This window comes from Gigantopelta aegis, chromosome 10, assembly GCF_016097555.1.
Source record: "Gigantopelta aegis isolate Gae_Host chromosome 10, Gae_host_genome, whole genome shotgun sequence".
In the NCBI taxonomy this organism is placed as follows: domain Eukaryota; kingdom Metazoa; phylum Mollusca; class Gastropoda; order Neomphalida; family Peltospiridae; genus Gigantopelta; species Gigantopelta aegis.
Genome location: NC_054708.1, coordinates 71,243,479 through 71,255,834, shown reverse-complemented (window position 1 = coordinate 71,255,834; position 12,356 = coordinate 71,243,479). Strand labels below are relative to the sequence as shown.

General features: G+C 37.4%; 1 protein-coding gene across 6 annotated transcripts in view; it reads left to right on the top strand.

The window, feature by feature from the left end:
* The first annotated feature begins 2,814 nt into the window (after positions 1-2,814).
* LOC121382932 overlaps positions 2,815-12,356 on the top strand; it is a 23,899-nt gene continuing 14,357 nt past the window's right edge. For 2 of the 6 annotated variants that reach the window (XM_041512617.1, XM_041512615.1), the window contains exon 1: positions 2,824-3,110. Coding sequence is in view for 2 of the 6 variants with exons in the window: in XM_041512614.1 (XP_041368548.1) it covers positions 10,694-12,166 (1,473 nt within the window). In the remaining 4 variants the exon portion in view is untranslated. Of the gene's footprint in view, positions 3,111-9,706; positions 9,766-10,091 lie in introns of all 6 variants that reach the window. The other 4 variants (XM_041512614.1, XM_041512613.1, XM_041512618.1 and 1 more) reach the window with 4 other exon arrangements.

Sequence of the window (12,356 nt, the reverse complement as noted above, 5' to 3'; positions counted from 1 at the left end):
CACAGACAGGGTAGTACATACCACGGCCTTTGATATACCAGTCGTGGTGCACTGGCTGGAACGAGAAATAGCCCAATGGGCCCACCGATGGGGATCGATCTCACACCGACCGCGCATCGAGCGAGCGCTGTACCACTGGGCTACGTCCCGCCCCGGGCAGGGAGTAATTACAGTACTAGAAATGCCTTAATATAGGTGTTTGCCTATCAGTCAATTTAACCACTTTAGGGTTTTTTTAACTGTAGGAACGTTTTTCTAACCAAATCATAAAAATATAAATTATTTTATAACTTACTTTTTGTTATGCATCTCGTATTGTTCCTAATCCTGTACAGGCTCACGCACACGTAATATTGCCCCTACAGTACTAACAAAAAAATTAAGAATAATAATGAATAAATAAATAAAAATTAGAAATTATCAGCTGCTGAGGTAGATTATCTGAAAGATAAACTAACTTCAGACAGTACACAAACTAACAACAGGGCTGGAACTTAAAGGGACATTCCCGAGTTTGCTGCATTGTAAGATGTTTTTAACTAATAAAATATTTCTACGATTAAACTTACATATTAAATATATTTTCTTGTTGAGAACATCAGTGTCTGTATATTCAATGTGTTTCTGGTCGTGTTAATATTTGTAAGAAGCCCAAACTGGATTTTGTCTTTAAATAATTTCCTAAAATAGAGTTTTTTCGTACGTACGAAATTATTTGAAGACAAAATCCAGTTTGGGTTGCTTAGAAATATTAACACGACCAGAAAAAATTTGAATATACAGACACTGATATTCTAAACATGAAAATATATTTAATATGTAAGTTTAATCGTAGAAATATTTTATTAGTCGGAAACATCTTACAATGCAGCAAATTCAGGAATGATTTTTAATGATTTTTCACTGATTGCAATTTTGAGGCTCCTTACGTACATTTTTAAAAAGTTAATTTTACCGCAAATAAATATTACTAAAAGGTTATTTTCCTCTATTTAGTCATATTTCAAATGCGCAAAATTGCAAGGGGCAATAAAACTCAAAATATATTTTAAAAAATTATACCAGTAACGCTGAAAAAACTTTGGGTCTCCCTTTAAATTTATGTAATGTTTCTATAATTACCGCCCCCACCCACCCCACTGCGATGTGATTTTAAAAACATTATAATACATGTAATAATAATAGTGTATTATTAATATTATTATTATTATTATTAGCCTACTACTACCTTTTTGGGGTGGAAGGGGGGGGGGGAGGTTGGCTATAAAAATGCAAGATTAACGCCCGTGCACACACGCACAAACGGCAGGCTGGACTTGTCCCTGCACGTAGAACTGGATTCAACTGGGTTAAGTAATAATTAAGCCAATTTTGGACGGCAAAGCATGCGACAATAGGCCCCTATACTGTTGTGTTATTGTTGGGGTGTTGTTGTTTTTTTGTTGATGTTTTTTGTTTAGGGTCTTTTTTAACGCTGTACATTAAATCAAATGACCACTTTGCGAATCAGTCAAAATAATGTGCAAACATTTAACGAAAAACGACTGGCCACATTTTGTGACGCTGGAAAACATGTTATCCGTTTTCGAACCAAGTACTATAGCGTTGTAACCGTCTAGACTCTTTCCCCTGCTAAATTCCATGTACACGCGCCTGATAATAATAATAATAATAATAATAATAATAATAAAAAAAAATTGTTATTTTATTTCAGCGTATTCGCAGTTATTTTCGTCATGAAATGTATATTATTAATTGTTTTATTATATAGCCGGCCCTCATTTGCCAAGTCTATATACACGGCGGTTGTTTATATAAAATTCTAAAATACAGTATACAGTTGTCGTATATACAGCTTCATCACTACGAGTTTGTTTTGCTGTATTTGTTATGACTTTTGACAAGAAGAGTTCCAAATTTTAAAAATGAAGCGTTTCATGGAATTCCCTCGATCGTAGTTCAGTTAAAATGTTTTGGATAATACATTAACTAGGTTTGGTATTCCAAATGAATGTAATTTCCATTTATAATCCATATTTAGAAAAATAAGGCCCATTAAATCCGTGACTGAGCGCCTTTAATAATATCTTTCAAGTCCTTTGAGAAATAGTTTGGACGGGCAGGGGTGGATAGTGGTGGTGTGTGTATATACATACATACATACATACATACATACATAGGCCAGAAAGGATTTAATTATCCCCTGCGCCAGTGCGTTAATATCTATGTATGTAATAATCAACCTCGACATACATACAATATGTAGATATTTATACATCAATACATACTAGCCAGTGCCAGGTCTGCCCACTGTTTCATGCACGTAAGCGGGATCGACCGCGTAGATTGTAGGCCCCATGCATATGGTTGAGTTAAAGAAACTTCCTTTTTATGGAAGCTTCGATAGCTCAGAGCGTATCGTGGTTAGTCTTGCAATTTGCGGGCGAATCGGTGCCAGAAAGGATTTAATTATCCCCTGCGCCAGTGCGTTAATATCTATGTATGTAATAGTCAACCTCGACATACATACAATATATAGATATTCATACATCAATACATACATACATACATACATGCTCAAACCGGATGGAATCATGTCTGGGCCTGAAGTGCATATTGAAACTGGAGTGAATCACGTGATGCCACCTCCGCCTCTCCCTTGTTTTCGAGTGTCACACCAAACTCCGGAACGGATGGGCCAATTGAGCAAAGCTGCACGATGTGTGTTAAGTGTTAGAGTGAAATCGAAGTAATCAAGAAGACTCGCGATCTCTCCGAACACTCAACAAGCGGAAGGTAGACGAAGATAAAGCCGCGAGCCAGTACGCCAGTCATTACGCCGTTCTATGCCGGTCCGACGAGGTCGTATGTTATCTCTCACTCTCCGAACACTCGACAAGCGGAATGTAGACCAGAATAAAACCGCCAGCCAGTACGCCAGAGCCATTACACCGTTCTATGCCGGTCCGACGAGGTCGTATGTTATCTCTCATTTCGATACTAAAAAGACTTTGGTCAGCAGTCCTGCGTCTTACGAAGATCGGTTACCCGGCAAAGGGGAATTCCGGCGTTGCCCTGCACCGCAACTATCTCCGACACCCTAGAGTAAGGTATGAGTGACTATTTTGATTTGTTAAATGCATCAGAAACTATTTAGTTCTTGGGAACGCAGAACTGTAAATCTTAGCACTGCACATGATGCTGTAATAACATTTACATTTTCATAAAATCAAAAAAGAGCAATATATAGAATTGGATGGCTTTACTTATGCTCATGGAACAAGTTTGGACATAGCATTTCTTGCCTCAGAATTAAATGACCCGAAGGGTAATATGATTCATCTCAGATACCCGAGACGAGAAGAACATTGCTTGTACTTCTACACAACGTATCCCACAGATTCGTCGGAACTGTATCGAATAGAAAATAAACTGAGTGAAGCATGGATATCAAAATTAAACTTTTCACATGCAACATTGATAGAAAATCATGGAACTATTGATGTACTTCAGGAAATTGACGAGTACGACTTAGAAAAAAAGTGTACTTGACAAAAACACGCGATGCAATGATATTAGTCATTACAGATTATGCTAACTTTGATACACTAAAAACAATGACACATTGCACTGTTGTAATGGACTATTTCATGAGGCCTAGGTTCCATGCAAATGAGCAAGCTGACAAGGTATACTACCTTAACCCAAATGATTACCTGGCTGCTGACTGGAGTTTTCTTCAACCGGCACTTGTTCACTCCGGTGAAAAGCCATATCTTCCAAAGAAATGGCCTGGAAATATTAAAAGGGATAATCCTGATGTTTCAGATCTCTCCGGAAGCAGAAAACGTAAGAGAAAATGGAACAACAGTGCAAGTGTTTCAGGTTGCATAGTACCAAAGAAGAGAGTTCCGTGTTAAAGTTTGACGTGCTCCGTCAAATATTTACGGAGTAAAAGCAGCTGTGGGTGTGATTGGTAGTAATATGTGGCATTGATTATTTATGCAAATACTATTATACACTGACAATAAATAAATACACTTTTATTTGTTATACAGTTGTTATGCAGTATATACCAGAGGTTGAAACTAATGCGGGGTACTCCCAAAAATGGAACTGAAATTTTCAGCAAAAATGACGGTTGCTATTAAAAACATTAATTAAATCTCTTAAATGATACGTCACCCCCCCCCCCCCCCCCCCCCCCCCCCCACCCCCCATTTTCTTGCAGGTAGATTAGATGTGAGGTGCCACACTTTCTATTGCTGTTTTTCCTGGGTGTGTTGAAACGCTGCTTATATCAGTTTTATTTGTAAACGTTAACATTATCGGCAATAGGAATTGATTTGGTCTATTAGAATCTTCAGCGTCATTGTCAAGTTCAAACATCCTGGCGGACTTCATAAAGACCATGAACTCTCGAAAGTCTTCTCTCCCGACTACCTCCAACCAATGAAAAAGAAATGTCGTGCAGACGGTTCCGTTATGATGACAAAATACGTTACTGTATTCCTTGAGTGTATGAGAAACCAAGATGAATTCTACGATAATCCTACTGAAAAGTGATCAACCCAACTGGACTTTCTCCAATCTCTTCCTAAGGAACTGCGTGACGTCGTGAACAAGCTGAAACTCTTTTTCGGAGTGGCTGGGGATTCCGGAGCTGCTGTATCTCGGCGTATACTCGTGGTTATCCACCGTGCAGGATTCATTGGAGACGATCGGTGTATGCAAGATGCAACGAGCCATCTTCATATTATTTGTGATGCTCTACATAATTCTCAAGTTCCTCGCGACAGATTTGTGCGGGCGATTCGGTGAAACGGCATGGGACAATTTGTGAGGCCAGAAAGGACTTAATTATCCCCTGCGCTAGTGCGTTAATATCTATGTATGTAACCTCGACATACATACAATATATAAATATTCATACATAAATACATACAGTGCCAGGTCTGCCCACTGTTTCATGCACGTAAGCGGGATCGACCGCGTAGATTGTAGGCCCCATGCATGTGGTTGAGTTAAAGAGCATCCTTTTTATGGATGCCTCAATAGCTCAGAGTGCATCGTGGTTAGTCTGCAGTTTACAGGCGAATCGGTGCTACAGGTTCGAGTCCGTTTGAGTCAAAAGAGAATCGATTAAATGGCATTTTTTTTTTTTTTTTTTTTTTTTTTTTGGGGTGGGGGGGGGAAGTTCCTTGTAAATTAAAAACAAAATTCTTCACAAATTACTATCAAACTGCATAGGTTAAATCTTCTTTTATGATACAGATTTTAAGGCAATTGATGGAACATCCAAGTTAATCTGAACGACAAAACAGTAATACATGACCAGCACCATGCAAAGGCGAATGGGCATTTGTCAAAACAGCGGATGATTCGATGGATTTCTATCTAATGCCTCGTTTTTAGGAGGACAGCCACTCTCAGTGAAATCCGTTACTGGAAATTGCATCCCTCTTACATCTAAGGATGTATTCCAAGAGCGAAACAGGTTGCTTGAGAGGTTCAAACGTGAACCTACAGCGGACAACCTGGATGCATTTCGTATTGCTAGGGCTAAGGCTCGCAGAGAGATTAGACAGAGTAAGAAATCATCTTGGAGAACTTTTGTCTCCAAGTTGAATTCACAAACATCAGTGAAATCTGTCTGGAATAGGATCCGTAAAATCAAAGGTAAAGAATCCAGTAATATAGTTCATCATTTGTCTGTCAATGACACGGATGTCACGTCTCGTCGTGACATTGCCAATGCATTGGCAGATAACGTTTCTCATAATTCATCTTCTGCTTTCAGTACAGATGCATTTACATCTGTCAGAACTAAAGCTGAAAAGCAGTCCATTAATTTTTCATCCGAAAATGCTGAAGTATACAACAGACATTTCTATATGGAGGAATTGCAGGATGCTGTTCGTAGAGCCCATGATACTTCAGTAGGACCAGATGAAATTCATTATCAGTTATTAAAGCATTTACCTGAATCATCTTTGATGGTTCTTTTGGATAGTTTTAATAACATCTGGATTTCTGGAGATTTTCGTTCTGATTGGAGGAAAGCAATTATCATTCCTATTCCCAAGCCTGGTAATGATCCAACGAATCCTTCTAGTTATCGCCCTATTGCTTTGACAAGATACATTTGTAAAACTATGGAACGAATTATCAGTGGTAGACTTGTCTGGTATCTTGAATCCCATAAATTGCTTACTAATGTAGCACGGTTATCATCTTGTTAGATTTGAAACGTTTTGTAGGAAAGCTTTCATCCATAATCAGCACTTGCTTTCAGTGTTTTTTGATTTGGAGAAAGCTTACGATACCACGTGGAAGTATGGGATTTTAAACGACCTGCATGGCATGGGCCTAAGAGGTCAACTTCCTGTTTTTATTTCTCAATTTGTAAAAGATAGATCTTTTAAAGTTCGGGTGGGGTCGACTTTGTCCGACATTCACCACAGGAGATGGGTGTGCCTCAAGGTAGTATCCTGTGTATAACTTTATTTTCTGTGAAAATTAACAGCATCACCAAGTGTTTAACACCTGGTGTTGATTGCTCGTTATATGTCGATGGTTTTCAGATTTGCTATAGATCGTCCAATATTAGTATCATTGAACGTAAGTTGCAGTTTTGTTTCAATAAACTTCATTAATGGGCAACTGACAATGGCTTAAGATTTTCAAACGCAAAAACGGTTTGTATGCATATCTGCCAGAAAAAAAGGTCTTCACTTAGATCCACAATTGTTTTTGGACAAAAATCCAATTCCAGTTGTGGAGGAGACCAAATTTCTGGAGGTTATATTTGACAGGAAGTTATATGTTGTGCCCCATCTCAAATATGTTAAAAAGAAGGGCTTAAAAGCTCTCAATATTTTAAAAGTTATCGGTAATACGGAATGGAGGGGTGGGGGCAGACCGGAAGGTTATGCTCCGTTTGTATAGATCTCGTATGAGGTCTAAACTTGATTATGGATGCATTGTGTATGGGTCGGCACGCAAGTCTTACTTACAGAATGAATGAATGTTTAACGACACCCCAGCACAAAAAAAAATACATAGGGTGTCAAACTATGGTAATGCGAACAAATAAAGTGACGATCAACATCAATATAAGAATTCAAGATTTAAATAAAAACAGTGTAAAGAACTGTGCAAAAATACAAATATCACAAATAGATACTGACTTTTACTCAAAATTTCAATGTTGTGCCGTATGTTACACCCCTGCACCACGGTGAGGTTACAGCACGCGCAGGGATGATAGATCCTATACACAACCAGGGACTTCGGCTTTGTCTTGGTGCATTTCGAACATCTCCTGTAGAGAGCTTGTACGTTGCAGTACACGAACCTTGTTTGGGCGGTAGATGTGCAAAGCTTTCTCTGCAGTATGCTACCAAGATTAAATCTTTACCAACACATCTTACACATAATGCGGTGTTTGACAATGAATACATGAAGTTGTTTGATGCAAGGCCAAATGCTATTCGTACATTTGGTCTTCGCATTAAGTGCTTTTTGTCACTTTCCAACATTGATTTAACTGACACTTTGGAAACTCCTTCATATTTTTTTTTACCACCTTGGTGTATTACACCACTTAAAATTGTGTTTGATCTGGCGCATCTGAAGAAAGGTCGCACAGATGCTGTTGTGTATAAGCAATTTTTCATGGAAATTCAAGACAGGTACCGTGATTACATTCGTGTGTATACAGACGGATCACGGGATGGGAATTCTGTGGCTTGTGCTACAGTCTTTCCATCAGACAGTATCATTTCCATGAGACTGCCGGACTCGGCATCGATCTTTAGTGCTGAAGATGGGCAGTCATTAAAGCCTTGGAAGAAATAAAGGATTCTAGTTCATCCAAATTTATTATTTTTACTGACTCACTTTCGTGTCTTCAAGCTTTACGTAATATGAAGCTGGACCATCCCTTAATTGGGATGGTGATACGAAAGTGTGTCTTTTTATCCATTGCCAATAAAGATATTGTATTTGTTGGGTGCCCAGCCAGGTTGGCATCAGGGGTAATGAAAAGGCAGATTCAGCTGCCAAGTCTGCTTTCGATTTGACTCATGCCAGGGTTGGTGTGCCTTGTACTGATTTTAAACATAATATCAACGAATTTATCTTTTCGACTTGACAACATGATTGGGACGGTGCGATTGCGAATAAGCTTCATTCTATCAAGCCAGTCTTGGAGAATGGCAGTCCTCCTATAGACAGCGCAGGAAGGATAAAATTGTCTTGTGCCGTGCTCGTATCGGTCATACCTATTTGACCCATTTATTTATCTTAAACAAAGATCCTCCACCTCAGTCTGAGCACTGTCAGTGTCTTCTGACGGTGCGACACATTTTGGTGGAGTGTAAGCATTTGTCAGCAACTCGAAAAGATTTATTTGGACAAAGAAATGTGATGCAATCATTTCGATTCCATCTAGAACTTTTATTGCAGTTTTTACGTGATACTGACTTTTATTCTAAATTTTAATATTATATATCTGTGATATTTGTATTTTTACACAGTTATTTATACTGTGTTTTATTTGACACTTGAATTTTTATATTGATGTTGATCATCACATTGTTTTTCCATTACCAGTTTGATACCCAATAGCCGATGTATTTTTCGTGCTGGGGTGTCGTTAAACATTCATTCATTCATTCATTCATTCCCATTTTTCGTGCTGGGGTGTCGTTAAACATTCATTCATTCATTCATTCATTCATTCCCTCGTACATCGGCACAAAGTTTATTTCATCCCTCTCGTATCGCCACAAAGAGGACTGCTATTCCCAGACTAGGTTACTAAAGCACGCGCAGGTCTGTATTTAATTTCTTTGTACTGCATTATATTTTACTCAGAGACAATACAAGTCAACCTGCATACCTTGGCTGTTCTAGCAATTTGTCTTCACTCCTGTATTAAAAATGAGATTTAATCCACATAATTTAACGTTAATTTATAAAGAACTGTAACAGGGTGTTTTAACAGACATTATATGACAAACATGTATTATTTTAAAACACTATTCATGTTTATTATTCTTTATTATGTTTCTGTTTAAGTTGTCTTGGTTGGCTATTCTTTTGTTTCACTCTGTATTTGGCTGAGTCAGCTTGGGTAGTACTCACTGACTTTCTGTGACCTGGCCAGGTAACCAATTCAATGACAAGCCCAGTGTCATTGTTTCTGGGGTTTTCAATTTACCTGGTCAGAGGCAATTCAGTTTTAGACCAGAAAAGACGTTTTTTGGTTTAGCTCCAGGTTTTCAAGTTTCATTCAGCACAAATACTAACAGCACATAGCCAAGGTAATTGCATCCCGTAGTGTACTATTAATTTTAAATGAATTAATATTTAAAGTGTGTGTTTAACTAGTTTCATTATCAAAGGATAATTAATTAGCTAATAATAATTTGATTATGTTACATATAACATGACTCAAGCTATGTAGTTAATGGCTAAATGTTTAGTGCATTCTTATGATGATAGGTTTAAGTAAAGATTTTATTAATAACTGAATTATATGTAACTTGATATATTTATCAAAGATAAGTATAAAATGGATGTTTATAATGATAATAATTAAATAACTAATATATTTTATTTATTGAAGAATGTGTAATGTACTTTTGAGTATTTTATAATAGTTAGTACCTAAGTTAACAAGGCTTTATTTTGTTAACAGTTATCATCCCGTAGTGTAGAGCACAACCAGCATCTACTTAAAGACCTGACCCACAGTCGGTAGGTACAATAGTTGAATGTACATATAATATGCATTTTAGTATTTATTTAACATGATATAAGCACAATGCTGTGCTTTGTAAAAAGTTACATTCAGTAATGTGTACTGTAAATGTTTATGTAATTTCAAGTATCAATTGAATTTAAGGTATTTATATATAGTGGCAGTTTTGTATTTATGTATTGATACATTTGAATGTCAATCCTATTCATTGTGTGATAATACTAAGATAATGTTATAAAGATATATTGTATTTGTGGAAGTAGATGACTGTGATATGTATATTTCGGTATGTTATTGATTATGGTTTTTAATATTATTTCAGGGTCTTTTTGAAATCCTTTTGATGATGTGATGACCTCCAGTATCCTCACATCCTGTTGGTTAGGGGATCCAATAAAAGAATCCTAGACTGCACCGAGTTGTCCTTTTGTCATAAAAAATGCACCCGGTTTCAGAACCATGTTCATTTATTCTGGATTTCTTTTTTTTCTTTTTTTTAATGTTACTTGAGTTGGTATGGGTTTTATCCGTAATAATATGTTTTTATATGAATTTTAACTTTATTCATTATGATGTTACATGCAAATTCATCGGTTTCATTTTGCCCAAATCGACTATGTACGGTGAGCACGTGGTTATTATTCAGCAAAGAACATTCAAGTTTGGATGTTGGTTGTGGAGTTAAAATGCATTGTGATAATTGGAGGGCTAGTTGAATTTGAGAAGGACCAGTAAGAGTTTTCTTCAACTGGCCCTGCTGGCGACCATGGTTGTTATGTTAATTTTCAACCCTGCATTTATAGGGATACTATTATATTGATATTGTCCATGTAAACTGAAGACGTGAACAGAAATTAACCTGCTATGGTTCTGAAAACTGGGGACTTTCAAGCATATATGGTGCATACAAATCGGGTTAGGTAAATGCCTCATTTGTATGCACATTGCAACCACAGTCTGTATATTAATGCACCCTATTTGCATGCACAATACGAAAGCAATATATTTATAAGTCCCCCATACCAAAGCAATGTCTGTAAGTCCCCGATTTGTATGTACCATATCAGAGCAATATGTGTGAAGGTTCTTAGTTGTACGTACCGTATCACAGCAATATCTGTGCAGGTTCTGAGTTCTATGTATCGTATCACAGCAATATGTGTGCAGGTTCTTAGTTGTACGTACCGTATCACAGCAATATCTGTGCAGGTTCTGAGTTCTATGTATCGTATCACAGCAATATGTGTGAAGGTTCTTAGTTGTACGTACCGTATCACAGCAATATCTGTGCAGGTTCTGAGTTCTATGTATCGTATCACAGCAATATGTGTGCAGGTTCTTAGTTGTATGTACCGTATCACAGCAATATGTGTGAGGGTTCTTAGTTGTATGTACCGTATCAGAGCAATGTGTGTGAAGGTTCTTAGTTGTATGTACCGTATCATAGCAATGTGTGTGAATGTTCTGAGTTGTATGTACCATATCACAGCAATATGTGTGACTGTTCTGAGTTGTATGTACCGTATCACAGCAATATGTGTGAAGGTTCTTAGTTGTATGTACCGTATCACAGCAATATGTGTGAAGGTTCTGAATTGTATGTACCGTATTACAGCAATATGTGTGAAGGTTCTGAGTTGTATGTACCGTATCAAACCAATATGTGTGAAGATTCTTAGTTGTATGTACCGTATCACAGCAATGTGTGTGATGGTTCTGAATTGTATGTACCGTATTACAGCAATGTGTGTGAAGGTTCTTAGTTGTATGTACCGTATCAGAGCAATGTGTGTGAAGGTTCTTAGTTGTATGTACCGTATCATAGCAATGTGTGTGAATGTTCTGAGTTGTATGTACCATATCACAGCAATATGTGTGACTGTTCTGAGTTGTATGTACCGTATCACAGCAATATGTGTGAAGGTTCTGAGTTGTATGTACCGTATCACAGCAATATGTGTGAAGGTTCTTAGTTGTATGTACCGTATCACAGCAATATGTGTGAAGGTTCTGAATTGTATGTACCGTATTACAGCAATATGTGTGAAGGTTCTGAGTTGTATGTACCGTATCAAACCAATATGTGTGAAGATTCTTAGTTGTATGTACCGTATCACAGCAATGTGTGTGATGGTTCTGAATTGTATGTACCGTATTACAGCAATGTGTGTGAAGGTTCTTAGTTGTATGTACCGTATCACAGCAATGTATGTGTGGATTCTGAATTGTATGTACCGTATCACAGCAATGTGTGTGAAGGTTCTGAATTGTATGTACCGTATCACAGCAATGTGTGTGAAGGTTCTTAGTTGTATGTACCGTATCACAGCAATGTGTGTGAAGGTTCTTAGTTGTATGTACCGTATCAAAGCAATATGTATATGTGCAAATCCTTGATTTCTATACACAACACCAAATTCGAACGTCAAAACTTTTGCCATAATAAAATATGTATCTCTGCACTAATCAGTCAGCGTGGCATTCTGTGTGAAACAAATGACTCTTGGGACTCACTTTTCAGATTTCAATGAAATGTGGTACACTTACAGTAGCCAGTAAGAAAACAAACATTTTATACGCGCTTGTG